General features: G+C 42.5%; 1 protein-coding gene across 1 annotated transcript in view; it reads right to left on the bottom strand.

Moving 5' to 3' along the window:
• Positions 1–19,577, bottom strand: part of LOC126466081 (uncharacterized) — a 309,668-nt gene that overhangs the window by 22,935 nt on the left and 267,156 nt on the right. The window contains exons 17-18 of the mRNA XM_050096360.1: positions 14,866–15,058; positions 9,850–9,996 (exon numbers count right to left, since the gene is read on the bottom strand). Of these exons, the coding sequence (XP_049952317.1) occupies positions 9,850–9,996; positions 14,866–15,058 (340 nt within the window). The remainder of the gene's footprint in view (positions 1–9,849; positions 9,997–14,865; positions 15,059–19,577) is intronic.

The following is a 19,577-nucleotide window of genomic DNA, read 5'->3' as shown; positions in this document are numbered from 1 at the left end:
TAACCACTCCACCACAGGTCGTGCATTATGAACAGGTGCTCGATCGTGCTGAAAGATGCAGTCGGCTTCCCCGAATTGCTCTTCAACAGTGGGGAGCAAGAAGGTGCTTGAAACAACAATGTAGGCCTGTGCTGTGATAGTGCCACGCAAAACAACAGGGGGTGCAAGCCCCCCTCCATGAGAAACACGACCACGCTAACAACACCGCCTCCGAGTTTTACTGTTGGCACTACACTCGCTGGCAGATAACGTTCACCGGGCATTCGCCATACCCACGAACTGCCATCGGATTGCCACATTGTGTACCGCGATTCGTTACTCCTCACAGCGTTTTTCCACTGTTCAATCGTCCAATGTTTAGGCTCTTTACACCAAGCGAGGTTTCGTTTGGCATTTACCGGCGTGATGTGTGGCTTATGACCAGCCGCTCGACCGTGAAATCCAAGTTTTCTCACCTCCCACCTAACTGTCATTGTTCTTACAGTGGATCTTGGTGCAGTTTGGAATTCCTGTGTGATGGTCTGATAGATGTACGCCTATTACACACTAGGGCCCTTTTCAACTGTCGGCGGTTTCTGTCAGTCAACAGACGAGGTCGGCCTTTAATCTTTTGTGCTGTATGTATCCCTTCACGTTTCCACTTCACTATCACATCGGTAACAGTGGACCTAGAGCTGTTTAGGAGTGTGGAAATCTCACGTACAGACGTATGACACAAGTGACCCCGTTCGAAGTCTGTGAGTTCCGCGGAGCGCCCCATTCTGCTCTCTCACGATGTCTAATGACTACTGAAGTCGCTGATATGGATTAACCGGCAGTAGGTGGCAGCACAATGCAGCTATTATGAAAAACGTATGTTTTTGGGGGTGTCCGGATACTTCTGTATTTTGTGTATACAACTGCAAGCCCACCCTCGTAAGTAATCAGATAACAATAAGGAAAATTCGCGGATCACATGTTAAATACCTTAACTCTAACTTTAGTATTAAGGCAACTGTGAATGGATTCTTGGTGCTGACGATGATGATAAAAGAGAAGGAAGAGAACGTCAATGCTGTTTAAGACGACAACCTTCTGTTTCACATCTGGTCTCAGTGCCAGCACGTAGATTGCCCTCTTAAAAACCACCGACGGGTCGCAGATCTTAATAAACGTCCCTACCCATCACCAGGCGGCCGCGGTGGTCTCGCAGTTAAGGCGCTCAGTCCAGAACCGCGCGACTGCTACGGTCGCAGGTTCGAATCCTGTCTCGGGCATGGATGTATGTGATGTCCTTAGGTTAGTTAGGTTTAAGTAGTTCTAAGTCTAGGGGGCTGATGGCTTCGGATGTTAAGTCCCATAGTTCTTTGAGCCAGTAAAAATAAAGAAAACAATAAGGTTTATCATAAAATGCTAGAGAACGCAGTTTCCTTAACTAAAAGATACAATAAAAACAACGCAAAAAATATATCAAACATCGGTCCAATATTTCATTGAACTTATATGAAACATATTTCTGTTATGCATAAAAAACTGCCGCATTTATCAATAATAACAGGAAACTATTGCCTTTGACCATGACGGAGTACAAAATAACAACAATAATTATCCTTTTTTTATGTTTGCGGATGAAAACTATATATTTACATCAAAAGAAATTGCTTTTGATTACATAAAAACGAACAAGTTGCGATAACAGCTAACTTTATTACTTATAAAAAGCTATTTATATTGTGTTAAAGTCTAAAATACACAATGATGTAATAGTTAACGATATACGTTTCTAATTATGCTCAAAACAAGAAATAAAAAAAAGACAAACAGAAATCGTTGGCTCTCAGTTTTTTTGTTACACATTCATTTATGTTTCTCTTCTTACCAATGCTACCAATGCTACTGATAACCCTACTATTTACTACGTCTTTTACGTAGTGTACTAAAGGAACCGAACAGAAATTTTGGTAGAGCGCCACTCTAACGGTAACTGAACCCAGGATACGCTCGGATTTTTGCCTCCCCCCCCCCCCACCAGCGTACGTCTTTTTTTGCTCCATCGTCGTTGCATAGACTATTTGTTCGTTTATTGAGACCAATATCATTTTAAATGAAGTGAAAGGTTTATGCTGCAATGATTCCTTTTTGTACGACACGATTCAAAACGTGGAGCAACTTACTCTCCAAAGTCGCATTACCTGCAACACTAACATGGTTATATTTTCATTGCTGCATAGCCGATCAATGTAGAGCCCTGTCAAACAAAACAGAATACTCAAGATATACCGTTTACTTCTTCATTACGTTGCATCACTTCGTATAACGAGAGTGGTTACATTTAACATGCGAGAACAAGAGACAATAATCTCCATAAAAGCGAGAGGTAGGTTGTATGGGACAATTGCTCAACATAGGACCAATCCGAGTCATCTCTTGATGTCCTTCATACGTCTCTGACCCCTTCCCATTTTAGTGCCCACCAGTATTTTCGTTTCTTCATCCCCCCCCCTTCCCCCCGTACCCTCTGCTAAGCCATCGTTCTTTCCTTTATCTTTCACCCTTCCCCATTTGTTTTAGCTTGTCTGAAAACTACAAATCTAGTGCAACACCTAGCACTCGTACCCTATTTACACCAATGGTTGGCAACATTGCTGCTCTTGTTTAATGTTATTTTGTAACGTGTCTGTAACAGCTATAGTAGAAGCCATACTGACATCGGTCTGCTCAACTTCATTTAGAATTTACAAGCTGAAGACTGTTTTCCCAAACTTTGTATGTAAGTTTTGAAATTTAAAACCTTGGGTTTCTTTGAGTGGACTTCATGAAAATAAGATTTTTGTCGCGTATCATAGTATATTACACTTTATTTACAACAATGTAACACGAGTCGAAGTTCTGTTTCTAAATGTCCTCTCACAGATCAGCTTCCTCAAAATGCTAGCAGGAAGGCTAAGAACACGCAGCTACAAAACATACTGATGAAGCCTCGACTGCATCTGCTGGACAACCGAATGAAGCCGTATCTGGAACTATCGATCATAGAGCTCAAACGGAATACAGTCGAAATCTTCTGATAATAAAGGGTTCGAATATTACTGGATGCATTGTAAGTATTCTCACAATTTTTCCGTTTCTTTAAATCAAGGTAAAGATGGGGAGGTTGAAATGCGAAGAATGCTCACAAAACAGCACGAATAATTGTCGGTTTTCCATTTAAAAACTTACATAGAAGAAAAAGAAAAGAGAGAAAACAGGATCTACAACACAGAAAATTGAAAATAACGGCACAAAGAGTTCTAAAGAAGGTGGCGAAAACTGTGGTAAGTGTTGAGAAGAAGAAAAAGAAATAAAAAGTGAATGACACAAGTGGCCCATTGATTTGTGAAAGCCGGCCGAAGTGGCCGTGCGGTTAAAGGCGCTGTAGTCTGGAACCGCAAGACCGCTACGATCGCAGTTTCGAATCCTGCCTCGGGCATGGATGTGTGTGATGTCCTTAGGTTAGTTAGGTTTAACTAGTTCTAAGTTCTAGGGGACTAATGTCCTCAGCAGTTGAGTCCCATAGTGCTCAGAGCCATTTTTTTTTGATTTGTGAAAATGCCAATATTTGTTCCCTACTCCAACCCTTCCAATAGATCCAGAGTAGACCACTGAGATTTTTTATTCTGTTTATTTCAAATTGATTTCCCCAAAATTAACAATATTTTGTGCTCATTTTCGTCAATAAATACTAGTATTATTGTACAATTATTACCTGAAACATCATAAAAATCCCTGGTATTTTTTACCTCCGTTTGCCTAAAAAGATAAAATCGTAAGACGTGTTTCGTCGTGAGGTCCTAGAGAGGTTACTCAACTGAACGGAAATTTGTTTGATGTCGAACCGCATCTTCACAGCACAGTGTGAGTTTGTTGTTTTAATTGTATTGATCTATTTATGTTACTTATAATGAATGCATATACATGCGAGAGTCATGACTGTATTTTTGATGGCATATTAGTAACCAATAGAATAAAATGCACACACCTCAAGGTAGTGACAACTTGGATAATCTAAACAGCCTAGAATCGTTTTATATAAGACTACTGAAATGCAACATAAAAGACTACAATTAAGGTTGAAGAAATTATCACAGCACATTATGCTGCTTTACGTCCCTACTTTGCGCAGCATTTAAGTTCTCCTGCAGCACATGGGCACATGGAAAGCTTTTAACATTTTTTAAAGAAGATATACAAGTATGAACATGGTACATCAACCATAGGTAACGGAAAGCATACTTTTAATTACAAAGTCTTTGATTTTATTTACACGTGCTACTCACAGTAGAATGAAAACCGATTTAGCTGAAGTGATATAGGTGGATTACAGGAAATGTGACTTCAGCACCCTATAGTTCCATCCATGAATCATTAACTTTCGCCTTGTGTTGCGCTTGTACCAGCACATACCACCAGCCACATCCTATCCCAAAAAAACTTTAATCTCTTCACCTTACATGATCGCGAAATCTGAACAGGAACCTACTTATCCCTCCCGCTCTACCAGATAACTCCTTTCCACGTTAGGGATCCTCTTTCCTCCCTTACTTGCCAAACGCTTGATTCTGAGTTCTCCGACTCTCCCGTCCCTCATATTTTCAAGAAACGCTCTCCTTCCAACTACCCTCCCTACCTGCTGCTCATTTCCCGAACTCCAGTGAAGTGAAGAACTTCGATTTAATAGAGGCAATCGCCATTGAATGTATTTTTAAAAAGACAATAATATTTTTCTTACAATGTTCAGTGATCACTTGCCTGTTTTCATAAATATTCAATGCCCATATCTGATATTTTTTCTTGTTCGTATATTTCATTACTGTTCTCACCTGAGGATCGGTAAATACGCTATGTGATGAAAAGTATCCGGACACCTGGCTGAAAATGACTTACAAGTACGTGGCGCCCTACATCGCTAATGCTGGAATTCAGTGTGGTGTTGGCCCACACTTAGCCTTGATGACATCTTCCGCTCTCGACTGCACGTTCAATCAGGCGCTGAAAGGTTTCTTGGTGCATGGCAGCCCATTCTTCACGGAGTGCTGCACTGAGGAGAGATATCGATGTCGGTCGGTAAGGCCTGGCACGAAGCCGGCGTTCCAAAGCATCCCAAAGGTGTTCTATAGGATTCAGGTCAGGACTCTGTGTGCACCAGTCCATTACAGGGATGTTATCGTCGTGTAACCACTCCACCACAGGTCGTGCATTATGAACAGGTGCTCGATCGTGCTGAAAGATGCAGTCGGCTTCCCCGAATTGCTCTTCAACAGTGGGGAGCAAGAAGGTGCTTGAAACAACAATGTAGGCCTGTGCTGTGATAGTGCCACGCAAAACAACAGGGGGTGCAAGCCCCCCTCCATGAGAAACACGACCACGCTAACAACACCGCCTCCGAGTTTTACTGTTGGCACTACACTCGCTGGCAGATAACGTTCACCGGGCATTCGCCATACCCACGAACTGCCATCGGATTGCCACATTGTGTACCGCGATTCGTTACTCCTCACAGCGTTTTTCCACTGTTCAATCGTCCAATGTTTAGGCTCTTTACACCAAGCGAGGTTTCGTTTGGCATTTACCGGCGTGATGTGTGGCTTATGACCAGCCGCTCGACCGTGAAATCCAAGTTTTCTCACCTCCCGCCTAACTGTCATTGTTCTTACAGTTGATCCTGATGCAGTTTGGAATTCCTGTGTGATGGTCTGGATAGATGTACGCCTATTACACACTAAGGCCCTCTTCAACAGTCGGCGGTCTCTGTCAGTCAACAGACGAGGTCGGCCTTTAATCTTTTGTGCTGTACGTATCCCTTCACGTTTCCACTTTACTATCACATCGGCAACAGTGGACCTAGAGCTGTTTAGGAGTGTGGAAATCTCACGTACAGACGTATGACACAAGTGACACCCAATCACCTGACCCCGTTCGAAGTCTGTGAGTTCCACGGAGCGCCCCATTCTGCTCTCTCACGATGTCTAATGACTACTGAGGTCACTGATATGGATTAACCGGCAGTAGGTGGCAGCACAATGCAGCTATTATGAAAAACGTATGTTTTTGGGGGTGTCCGGATACTTCTGTATCTTGTGTATACAACTGCCAGCCCACCCTCGTAAGTAATCAGATAACAATAAGGAAAATTCGCGGATCACATGTTAAATACCTTAACTCTAACTTTAGTATATATAACTGAGACAACTGTGAATGGATTCTTGGCGCTGACGATGATGATAAAAGAGAAGGAAGAGAACGTCAATGCTGTTTAAGACGACAAGCTTCTGTTTCACGCCTGGTCTCAGTGCCAGCATAGCTTGCCCTCTTAAAAACCACCGACGGGTCGCAGATCTTAATAAACGTCCCTACCCATCAACAGGGACATAGATCCATATCAACAAGATGCTCAGGAGACGTTCGAAAGCCAGCCCAGGGCATCTGTGCAGATTTCGACGCTGATAATAATTTCATACCTTTTCTAAACTTTTTTCTTGCTTACATGCTTCACGTCAAATGTTTAACATGTTAACTCATTCGTAAAGCAATCAGAGGCTTGAAGCTATTTTATTCATGGGAGTTCGATCCTTTAAGGAATGTGTGGTGGGTAGTTTACTGGTATACCCTGACCAGGATTCCGTTGGCAGACAACTGACACGCAACAATTGCTGCGGTTACCGACATTTTTCCGGCGTGATTGGTACACAGCACATTTTGGATGATGAGTCACATTACTATTATATTTTTATGTAAAACATTTCAACTGCTGGATTAATCACTCGCGTTCTCGTCCGGAACTTCTAGTGACGGTGTTACATGGGCTCACTGCCTGGTCTTGAAGGAGACCGCATAAGCCACAGGCAGTGTGTACACTAACGCTGTATCTCCAAGCACTGGACGAAGACGACTACGCAGTAGTCGAAATGTTTTACATAGAAATCAAATTGTGAACCCGCCTGGATATCTGAAGATATGCCGTCTACATAATAACTTGGTAGTACAGTGGAAACTCGATTGACCGTCATCTTCGGGACCGTGGCCGTGTCGGTTGAGCGAATAGACGGATAACAGAAACACTGTGCTCCTCCAAAACATAACCTCAATCAATTATTTTATGTATAGACACATATCACTCTCACAGTAATACAATTATATTTCGGAACGAAAACAAATTAAACACGATTGTAATAGCAAATAAATTATTTATTATATGGTAAAAACATCCGTACAGTAGCTACAAAAGTTGCAAAATACGTAATGTACAGTACTGTACTGTACTATAAACTTACAGGTGAAATAGTTTATCTAGCTTGGACATAGTCAGTCAATTTCTTCTGCCATTTTGATGTTCGAGCTTTCACCGCGGCAATATTTCGTATTTTTCGGAGCAGTTGTGCCTGCGTTGCATTAGTCTCTTCTTGACTTTCAAACCATTCTATACACTTGGACAGCATTGTTTCGGCCTCTGAATGGCTAATAGTTTGTTTTTCTTCATGGTTTGAACACTTGTCTTCATCAGCCCCTTCTTCTTCTTCTTCTTCTTTGGTGGCACTTACGCTGGCAACAATTTCGTCATCACTCAAAATTTGAAAACCCCCGTCCACTTTGTCAACCACTAACCACTACGATACTTCTTCTGGCGTCAAATTTGTGCTGATTTGTAAATTATTGCACAAATTGACCATCTCGTCAACTGTCACACACTCAGGTTCCTCCAATTCTTCACCTCTAGGTTGAGGCCAAAGTTTATTCCAGCCGTTCTTGAGATTTGACACTGGCAAATCACTCCATGCACTGGCAACATTGAAAATGGCATCTTTAATACTGTAAAACCTCCAAAACTGTTTTACAGATGTTGATTCATCAGATGAGAGCAAACTTTCGATAAAAAATTTTCTGTAACGACGTTTCATGTTTTCGATGATTCCCTGATCCATGGGCTGTATAAGTGAAGTTGTGTTTGCTGGAAGGAAGAGACATGTTATGTTGTCGTCATCACTTTTCATTTCACAAGTAGGGTGCGTTGGGGCATTGTCTAATAGCAATAACCCTTTCTGTGGCAACTTTTTTTCAGCCAAATGTGCTCTAACTTGAGGTACAAATTGTTTGTGAAACCGGTCAGAAAAAATTGATTGATCCATCAAGACACTCTTCTGGGTGTAGTATTGTGCAGGGAGAGCATTCAAATTCAAATTCCTGAATGCACGAGGTTTTCTTGATTTACTAATCACAAGTAGGGGTAGCCTAGGATTCCCGGTCGCATTTGCGTAAACCATAGCAGTGATGCGATCTTTTTGTACTTTCAAACCTGGAGCAACTTTTTCAGAGAGTGATGCTAATGTCTTTTGTGATAAGCCTTCCAATGAAGCCCAGTTTCATCAGAATTGTAAACTTGCTCCCTAACAAGATTCAATTCAGTCATTTTTTCTTTAAATTGTTCCCGGAACTCAGCAATTACAGAGCTATCCGCACTGAGTTTTTCTCCACTGATATCAAGTTGGCGAATGCCATGACCAAATTTAAACTTGTCGAGCCAGCCGATACTAGCCTTAAAAGACGAGTCACCATGAAGTTTGTTGTTCATTTTAACAAAATGGTTCAAATGGCTCTGAGCACTATGGGACTCAACTGCTGAGGTCATTAGTCCCCTAGAACTTAGAACTAGTTAAACCTAACTAACCTAAGGACATCACAAACATCCATGCCCGAGGCAGGATTCGAACCTGCGACCGTAGCGGTCTTGCGGTTCCAGTCTGCAGCGCCTTTAACCGCACGGCCACTTCGGCCGGCGTTCATTTTAACAGCCTTGGCCATTATTATAGGCCATGAAAGTGGAATCCCCTGCTTGTATAAACCATCGGTACATTGCAGTGTCCAATTCATCATATTTTGCAGGTTTCATTGTATTTCTTGTTCGCACATCTCCATCCGTGCTCTGCATTGTTGACACATGTTGTTCTATTTTATCAGCATCACGTTTTATATCGTTAACTGTTGTTCTTCCAATACCATAAATCAGCGCTACACTTGACGCAGTTTCGCCCTTTCTTAAGCGTTTTATAATTTCAAGTTTTTGATTAAGTCCTAAAACAATACGTTTACGTTTTTCAGACATTTTATCAAGTCACTGTATCACACACACCTGCACTAAATACGGTAGTGTAAAATATTTGTCAATAAAGCTTTGGGGGACTGATGACCTTCGCTGTTTAGTCCCCCTTAAACATCCCAACAACCACCACCACCACCAATAAAGCTTATTCAAGTGGAAAACACGTAACACAGTACAGCCCGCTAGATACACTGCGACAATTAGTCTTCTCGCCACAACTGGAAACCGATCCAGTGGTGATTGTTGACTCACAAGTGAGACAAAGACAAGAAAAGGGGGAGATGTGTTAGCACGTCAGCTGAAGGTCGTATTTTATGTACCATTCTGCGGCGGGCGGGTACATTCACTTCCCACTAAAATAGAGTAAATAAACAAAGCGAACGCGTCACTGCACCTTAGAGCATTCTGTTATTACAGTATTATTATGCTGTTAGAGCAGTGACGGTTAACAGAAACTGACGGTTTAACGAGTGACGGTTAATCGAGGTTTTACTGTACTCAGTACCCAAAAGACCAGTCTTCGAGAGTACAGCCTGTCTTAGAGCTTGTATCGTATGACGATATCAGTGCATCAAGTCTTTCGGTAAGTCCCAAAAATCTTTTACATCACAGTTAGACAGACACCTTATCTCGTTTTCCTGCGAAGCCGGCGTCGCTTCGTATTCTCCAGATGTTTCCTTCCCAAGTAAAAAACACTAAAAAATTAAGTGGCGAAATTCTGTCATAAAGCTACTCACCCTTCCTTGTGGCTGGATTTAACACTGGTGACACTGACATTTACATATTCGGTGGTAATGGACGAGAAGCCATCATTCAGATTGACGGTGGTGATACCACTGCCGAAGTTCACCAGAACAAAAAGCGGGTTGACACCCTGTGTCGCCCTGTAATGGACAAAAAAACCTCCTGAAAATAAACCATTCACAGTCTTTAATTCATGTCGTCTACAAACTGTGTTTTCAGTCGTTACATGTTGCTTAATTAATGGTACAAGGGGTGGATAAAAATATGGAAATGCCAAAATCCGAACGCTGGAATCCCCATTACATCACTTTAATAATACATAATTTATTATATTTACATTGAATACTTATGAAATAAAAGATAAATATAATTTGCTTTACATTAGTACCTCAGTGTTATAAAATTACCAAAGGAATGGCATTTAAGTATTATACAGTTGCTAGATTAACGGGAAAATCATCCAAGTAACTACTGGCGAGAATTCAGATAGTCAAAATTCGATATGATATTGTAGTGTTTTAATTCAATCTGATTATGCAAAGTTGAATCTTGGACTCGCTTTAATGCGTCCATGGAGTGTATTTTCTCCAAAACATGTAAAAAATTCCCTTTTTCTTTCTTAAATATCGTAAGGAAATTCTTTTTAATGTTGGAATTAGAATGACCCGTCGTTTTGGATGAGATGAGATAGCTGATTTGTGACATGCATGGTTTACTTGTTCTTTAAAGCGTATATTAAAATTGTGTCCAGCATCCCACAAATGAGGTACCTAAGTTCATCTAATAGAAGCGAGTGAAAATTGAAACGAACTGGCGTATTATGTGTGAAGAAGCAAAATAAAGTGTTTTGGAGGAAATAGGCATTTTACCCCGTTCACATTATTGTCCCATTCGTTATTTACTTTTTCTCGCTCAATTTTAGGCCTGGGTCATTCAGCAGTCAAGCTTCGTACTCTTTTGGTAAACATCTTTTTGGTGTAATCAGTTTATGACAGGCCACCATTGTGGTTTGATTCTTAATGAGGATAACTTCTCGAATTCTGGGACTGTACATCTACATTATGTAAATATAACCATTGCGACTGCTTGTAGTTTTTGTCGACGGTCAACACTGCCTATGGTTCTGTATTTCTACCATTTCATAAAATTTCACACAATGGTCTGTATTGTTGGCAAATAAACCTGAAGATGCGTCTACACTGGCGTGAAACCGGTAGTTGCAACACCTTCATACAGCTATGCAGCTTTTGGAAACACCACATCATTGTTGACTTTTTTAATTTTTATAATTTTCATCATAATGTAAATGGTGTTCTTTATTGTTATTCACAATGTCTCTGAGTTGTGGTTGCCCTCCGCAGACAGCGGTTTGTGTAAAGTACTGACGAACGGAGTTTGGTGTTACTTGCTTGGTAATTAACATTCAGAGACCTTGGTCATCTTTGGTGGTGCAGTGGTGCTGCTTCTTTACGGTGTGTGTGTGTGTGTGTGTGTGTGTGTGTGTTGTGTGTGCGTGTGTGTTTTGCTCTTCTGAATATGGGCTATTGTTGTTCTTGGTCGGCGTACCCCGGCTACCGAGGGTTAAAATTTCCCTGCAGTGCGCTGTCTCTTTGCATTTGTGGTATGGAAGCGAAGGGATGTTTGCGTTACTCCACTACAGCAATAGGCTGCTTTATTTTCTTTCTTCTCTTATAGCAGTGTGCTACGGTATTGTGGCACTGGGTTGTAAATTATACTGTATCTGAGACATGTACTTGAAAATAAACAAAAATTTATGACGTAACTTTATTTGTTTGGGGTGGTCATTAGAACAGTGTATTTTGCTGAAGTACCCTGCAATGGATGCTTTTGCCTGTTTCCATAAGCCTTAACTCTCTTCATATACCTCAAGGTTGTCCTTCATGCTGTCATTGATGGAACATGATGAGTCAATGAATGAATGAGCTAATGATGGAGGCTCGTCGTACAAGCTTTGTTTATGACACAGGTGATCGTGAAAGCGAAAGACGTTTCAGTAAAAAGAGGAAGAATAATGGCCCGATTATTATGGTAGAAGCTTACTGGTAAGTCACAAATGATGGAACGAGGTGCAAACAGTGCAAAATGTGCTCTAAATAAACTCACATAATTTGTATTTATTGCTTTCGCAATTCAGTAGACCTTTTCTTTTGTTCTTTTTGTTGATCTGAAACTTACTCCTACACATGGCACTTTAAATGAGTCCTTATTTAATCTGAAAATCCAAACGGGAACTACTACGTAATGGAAATCGACCGTTCGTGCAAGTCACAATATACGTAGCCCTCTGCTGTCCTCTAAACGTTATCACTTATTTTGAGTGTAGCCAGTAAATTCTTACTCTTACTAGAAAATAGTGTGGAACGCGTTTGTGCTTACGCACTCCTCAAGTTTCTTTTATATTTACCGTAAATTTTCAGTTGTCGTTGCAAAATGATTTTATGAGTTTCACAAACCACCAATTCATATCCACAAACATCAGCCACTTGACATTCAGTATTGGATGAAGGCCTCCCCCGATATCAACACACTTTGTGGTCCCCAGCCATACGGAATGGTTTTAAATTTCATCTACTTTCTTCCCATTAGGTCGTCGTCTGGGTTTTTTCATATTTCTTGGAAATCAGTAAAAAAAATTCTTGGACCGCCTCCAACTGGCCATACGTCCCGATCAGCTCAGTTTCACTTTTAGTAAAAATATTCCTCTAAATTCTCTTCCCTAATCTATTTGTTCATTTTTCTTTCTCTCTTCGAAATGGTCCTCGCATATTTCTGCACCTTGCTTGTAGAGAAACCCACACTTTTTGCACGGTTTTCGCATTAAAGGTCCATGTCTCACTTTCTTTAGTCAGAACTTGTAATATACACAGATTATTTTTTACATTTACTACACAATAAGGTGAATTGCTTTAATTACGACAAAGGGATCCGAAATGCTAAAATACAATTGTTTCTACGTTCTCCTACAATATTACTGTATTTACTTTTTATACATTTCTTACGGCTATGGCCACTGGGCCTTGCTAGACTGATGCTGTAATTTGCGCCCATTGAAATTTGCGTCAAAAAACGTAGAGGAAGATCCGGTAATCCCTTTGCCCGAACTGCGCAACGTACCCTTCAGGTAAAAGAACCGAGGGCTCTTATTTCGTATTTTACTTTATGCACTGACGGAAAAAATAACACAAAAAATAATTACTGCAGAGTAATGAAATTTTGGGAATACATTTGTCTAGATAACATATTTAAGCGATTACCAGTTAATGTAAACACAACAAAAGCCATTGAAAATGTGCAATGTTCGTACATTAATCACTGGTGTAACCGCCGGAGCGTTAAACACAAACATGCAAACGTGCAAGCATTGTGTTGTACAGATGCAGGATGTCTGTTCCACACCTGTTTGACGTGATCGGTCAATACACGGTTAATGTTGTATGTGGATGATGCTGGAGTTGTCGTCCGATGATGTTCCGTATCTGCTCGGTTGGAGACAGATCTGGTGCAGGCAAAGGCAACATGTCGACACTCTGTAGAGCATGTTGGGTTACGACAGCGGTGTCCGGACGAGAGCTATCCTGTTGAAAAGCACCCCCTGGAACGCTGTTCGCGAATGGCAACGCAGTAGGTCGTATCACCACACTGACGTACAAATTTGCAACAGGTCCGCGGGATAAGCACGAGAGTGCTCCTGCAATCACATTAAATAGCACCCAGATTAGCCAGCCAGTGTGGCCGAGCGGTTCTAGGCGCTTCCGTCTGGAACCGCGCGACCTCTACGGTCGCAGGTTCGAATCCTGCCTCGGGCACGGATGTGTGTGATGTCCTTAGGCTAGTTAGGTTTAAGTAGTTCTAAGTTCTACGGGACTGATGACCTCAGAAGTTAAGTCCCATAGTCCTCAGAGCCATTTGAACCATTTTTGAAGAGTCATGGCGGGCTGCATGAAACCAGTCAGAAGACTGAAAAAAAAGGGTGTCGAGGGACTCCCACGTCCAGCAAGAATCTTAGATCGGATCCCAATGCAATGTATGTGACCAGCCCGGGCATCTAGTCCGTCCGAATGCCAGTATCCGGGATACTGAGGACTAGTTACAACAGTTGTGGACCAGCTTGTTTGAGGAGAGGATATAATGCTTTTATGACACCCTTCCCAACCGAACCAGTGCCTGTATCCATGCCAGAGGTTGTGCAACGTTATACTGATAAGTGAGGTCATACTAGCAAGTGTTTGTAAATTTCCCTCTATTTTATAATCACTGGAACAACATCATATACACTCTGAACCCTGAAGTTTCACTTCGTTTGCTGTTCTTCTGTGGGTGTTTCACTTTCTTTGTCAGTCACATTATTTTGGTTGTCCTGTCTTAGCTGCTGTCCATGAAATTCTTAGACAATAATCAAGAAATTGGTGATCTCTGAGTTATTAAACAGACAACTGAAATGTAGAAAATATAAGGTCGTGGTCACTTGTAAGCTACGGACGTGAAACACAGGCGCCAACAAGTACTGATTAGCAGCAGCTCAGGATATTTGAACGCCGGGTCCTGCGTAAGATCTATGGCGCAGTTCAGGAGTTCTAGAATGAACATTGAGCTGGATCGCCTCATATAAGAAACTGACATTATGTGGACAATAAAAAGTAAGAGAATAGCCTGGATTTGGCATGTCCTTAGGACGGATGCTGGTCGAACAACTAAATAGGTTTTTGAATTGAGGCCAACTGGAAATAGATAGAGAGGAAGGCAGTGCAAGTGGTTGATAGACGATGTGGAAGAAGGTAAAAAGTCTCTCGCGGGTCGAGGATGGCGGAGAACTGGGCTGTTGAAGGCAGATTGGAGGAAACTTGATGCAGAGGCTAAACCCATGCAGGGTTGTATCACCATCACAAGAATAATTCGAGGTGGTAATTGGACTACTTGGTAAATGGACTGCCTGCACAGTTGAGTCATCGTGTTTACAGGATTGAAAGGATGCTCTGCTGTGTCCTTACCTGGCGACAGCGAGGGCACTGCCCAGAGCAGCGGTGGAAACGTCTCCTTGCTGGACGACGGCTTCCTCGCGCATGCGCACCAGCTGCTGGTAGACGTGGTAATGGCTGCGCTCGGCCGCCTTCTGTGCCGCCAGGTTGAGCGTCAGGTAGTTGGGGTTCACGGGCAGCCATGTAGTCGCGTTGTCCGAAAAACCTGCAGGGACAAACTAGCTGCAGCGTCACACAGGTGCTCCATGAAACTTCTCACTGCAACGGTTCTATACACTCTTGGCCATTAAAACTGGAGCACCATGAAGGGCAACAGGGGCCGTTCAGAAAGTAACCTCCGGTTGATTTAAAAAAATACACCAAGTTAAATAAAAATATTTTAATATATACATCTTACAACTACATCTTTGCACTATTTTTCTACATAGTCTCCATAGCGATTGAGGCACTTATCGTATCTCTTCACAAGCTTTGAAATTCCTTCTGCATAAAAATCACCCTCTTGTGCCTGGAGCTAGCCTGTGACCGCATCTTTGAGCTCTTCGTCGTCATCAAACCGCTGTGACCCGAGCCATTTCTTCAAATGCATGAAGAGGTGATAATCACTTGGCGCCAGGTCTGGGCTGTAAGGTGGATGGTTGATAACGTCCCACTTGAAGGACTCAAGAAGGGCCGTTGTTCTGCGAGCAGAGTGAGGACGGGCGTTATCGTGCAAAAAAACGATACCGGAAGTCAGCATACCACGGCGTTTGTTCTGTATAGCCCGTCGTAACTTTTTTATTGTTTCACAGTACACGTCTTGATTAATGGTCGTACCACGTTCTATGAATTCAACCAACAACACCCCTTTGGCATCCCAAAACACCGTTGCCATCAGTTTACTGGCAGAAAAATCTTGCGAGGCTTTTCTTGGTTTGGTAGGCGAATTTGAATGTGCCCACATCTTTGATTGTTCTTTTGTCTCAGGGTTCACGTACTTAATCCATGTTTCGTCACCGGTCATGATTCTGTTTAACAATGGTTCTCCTTCGTCCTCATAACGTGACAGAAAGTCTAATGCTGAGGCCATTCTTTGAGTTTTGTGGTGGTCGGTAAGAATTTTGGGCACCCATCGTGCACAGAACTTACGGTAACCCAATCTTGCTGTCACTATCTCGTACAAGAGAGTCTTAGAAATCTGCAGAAAACCAGTAGACAACTCCGACATTGAGAAACGTCGATTTTCACGAACTTTTGCATCAACTGTCTGAACGAGTTCGTCAGTCACCAATGATGGTCTACCACTCCTCTCTTCATCATGAACGTTTTCTCGTCCACTTTTAAATAAACGTACCCATTCACGGACAACTCCTTCACACATAACTCTTGGTCCGTACACGGCACAAAGCTCACGATGAATAGCTGCTGCAGAATATCCTTTGGCTGTAAAAAACCTTATGACAGCACGCACTTCACATTTGGCGGGGTTTTCTATTGCAGCACACATTTCAAACTGCCACAAAAACTAAACTAGCGCAGGTACGACGTTCACTCGACCATGGCTTGATGCCGACTGACCTGTTGAGTGCTACTCCCCCCACAACCCGCACTGTGACCAATCGGAGGTTACTTTCTGAACCGCCCTCGTAATAGCAAGAATTCATGATTAAAGCTGTGAATGATTTGGGAGAAAAAATGGTGCGAAATTTAGCACACAGACCTGCCACTTCAGGCAGCAAGAGTGTATAATAGAATCAATAATAAATAATTTTCGTAGCTCTGTTTTTAAATAGCTAGAGGCGTCCGTAGGAAGATTCTTGAGTTTATCTTCTCTGAGGCGGACCAGAGCAGGTGTCTTCCACGAAGCCTGGATGGTCTTGGCGCTTTAAATATGGGACTGTTTACAATCTCATGTGGACCTGTGGGTTAGCAGAACTGCTAGGCTCAAAGTTCGCCTGGTTCCGCTCTCCGTGGGACTTCGAAATTAGAGTATAGCGACAGCAGGTTCCCTGAGTTACAAACTGCACATCCTATGGGCTGGTTCAAACATGTGAGAAGCCATTTTGGCGTCTCCAGTGTGAGCAAATTTCTGAATCTAACATTCCGGTTGCTGTGAGCCTTTCAGACAGGTCAGTAGCTTCGGTACTGTGACCTGAATGTCTGAGCCAATGAGTGGCTACACAGCAAATACTGCGTACCAACCTCTGGTTAGGTAACTGACGTACGGTGATAAACTCTTTATGAGACCATTAGTTTCAACTAAGCAGTCATTTTAGCCACAGATATGTGAACTGATGTTCACTTTTTGCTCAAACTATAAATTGTTAAGTATGCAATTGTGACACAAAGCTGAGAAAATAAATTCATGCATTACTGCTTACGATTTTTTTTATTTCTCTCCTTCAACTGTCATGGTCAGGCGGTCCTGGTAAACAAATAAATACGACCAGCCTCCTTCGCATAGGTAAATTGCTTTCTCACTGTGGCGGTATTCCATTGTAGAAAACAGGTGCCCTATTTAGAACATTTAATTTGTGCTGTAAGAAAATTTACTTAATTTACACCATTAATGTTTAATGAGAATTGCTCTCATTTGTATTTACCACAGTGTTGAGTTCATACAGAGTTTCAGGAAGTGTAAGAAATGCAATTGTGGGTTTAACGTTATGCAAAGCGTTCACTAGCTGGTGTAACGATTCTATGTTGAGCATGTAAGTCCGATAGGTAGTTTGCACACTCCACGGCCGAGTCCCAGCATGTCATCCACACTCAGGCATAAGAGAAATTAATTTCAAATGGCTGTAGCCCAACTGGGTATCGAGTCAATCTGAGCTTCGATGGCAGATACTGGTCCAACCGAACGCCCAAGTTCATCAGCTGCATTACCTGCCGACTGGAGATATGCCAGTTACTCAGCACTGCGTGAAGAAGCATTTTCATTGTATGAGATATCAGGAAAATGTACTAGCCATAGTAACAGTTGAAAGCCCTCCGATCGAGGGAGGTCAGGACAACTCTGGCGACACATAGTCTTACACTATCTTGTTGAAAGATATCATCACAGAGCACTCAAAGATAGGGCAAAGACATCGGTTTTAACATATCAGAAATATAATTCCTGCTGTCCTATGCTGTGTGAACCAGGGGTGATCGTCTTTTGTATCCACCGGCAACCCAATTCATCTCGCCAAGTACTGGGTCGATATGACAATGACGAATGCAATCCCGTAGTTTTCACTATCCTCAGAGTCTCTACACACTGATGTGTCCATCGTGATACTGTACACGGAACGGTAACTCTTCTGAAAAGACGACGTAGAGCCTTTCCTGTGCCAAATGTTGTCGTTGGTGCACCACAGTTGGACTGCCTGCCTCTGTTGCCGTGTCAAGGCAAGCAGCAACAATGGTCGTCGTACTGACAGTCCGTGGTGCTCCAAAACGTCGTCGCACTGTGTATGCTTGTCTTCCTGCAGACAAGCCAGTTTCCGGACTCAAGGTACGTGGCGTGGCTGTAAAACGCTGCATCGCCAAACATCAAGATGTGTGTTTTCTTGGGCGATGGTCCCGTCGGTTCACTGAGATCTTGTAAATCGTTGTTTATGATTTCGTGAACCAATCTACATCTACATTTATACTCCGCAAGCCACCCAACGGTGTGTGGCGGAGGGCACTTTACGTGCCACTGTCATTACCTTCCTTTCCTGTTCCAGTCGCGTATGGTTCGCGGGAAGAACGACTGTCTGAAAGCCTCCGTGCGCGCTCTAATCTCTCTAATTTTACATTCGTGATCTCCTCGGGAGGTATAAGTAGGGGGAAGCAATATATTCGATACCTCATCCAGAAACGCACCCTCTCGAAACCTGGCGAGCAATCTACACCGCGATGCAGAGCGCCTCTCTTGCAGAGTCTGCCATTTGAGTTTATTAAACATCTCCGTAACGCTATCACGGTTACCAAATAACCCTGTGACGAAACGCGCCGCTCTTCTTTGGATCTTCTCTATCTTCTCCGTCAAACCGATCTGGTACGGATCCCACACTGATGAGCAATACTCAAGTATAGGTCGAACGAGTGTTTTGTAAGCCACCTCCTTTGTTGGTGGACTACATTTTCTAAGCACTCTCCCAATGAATCTCAACCTGGTACCCGCCTTACCAACAATTAATTTTATATGATCATTCCACTTCAAATCGTTCCGCACGCATACTCCCAGATATTTTACAGAAGTAACTGCTACCAGTGTTTGTTCCGCTATCATATAATCATACAATAAAGGATCCTTCTTTCTATGCATTCGCAATACATTACATTTGTCTATGTTAAGGGACAGTTGCCACTCCCTGCACCAAGTGCGTATCCGCTGCAGATCTTCCTGCATTTCGCTACAATTTTCTAATGCTGCAACTTCTCTGTATACTACAGCATCATCCGCGAAAAGCCGCATGGAACTTCCGACACTATCTACTAGGTCATTTATATATATTGTGAAAAGCAATGGTCCCATAACACTCCCCTGTGGCACGCCAGAGGTTACTTTAACGTCTGTAGACGTCTCTCCATTGATAACAACATGCTCTGTTCTGTTTGCTAAAAACTCTTCAATCCAGCCACACATCTGGTCTGATATTCCGTAGGCTCTTACTTTGTTTATCAGGTGACAGTGCGGAACTGTATCGAACGCCTTCCGGAAGTCAAGAAAAATAGCATCTACCTGGGAGCCTGTATCTAATATTTTCTGGGTCTCA

The sequence above is a fragment of the Schistocerca serialis genome, chromosome 1 (genome assembly GCF_023864345.2).
Source record: "Schistocerca serialis cubense isolate TAMUIC-IGC-003099 chromosome 1, iqSchSeri2.2, whole genome shotgun sequence".
In the NCBI taxonomy this organism is placed as follows: Eukaryota; Metazoa; Arthropoda; class Insecta; order Orthoptera; family Acrididae; genus Schistocerca; species Schistocerca serialis.
This window is presented reverse-complemented; position numbering and strand designations above follow the sequence as displayed.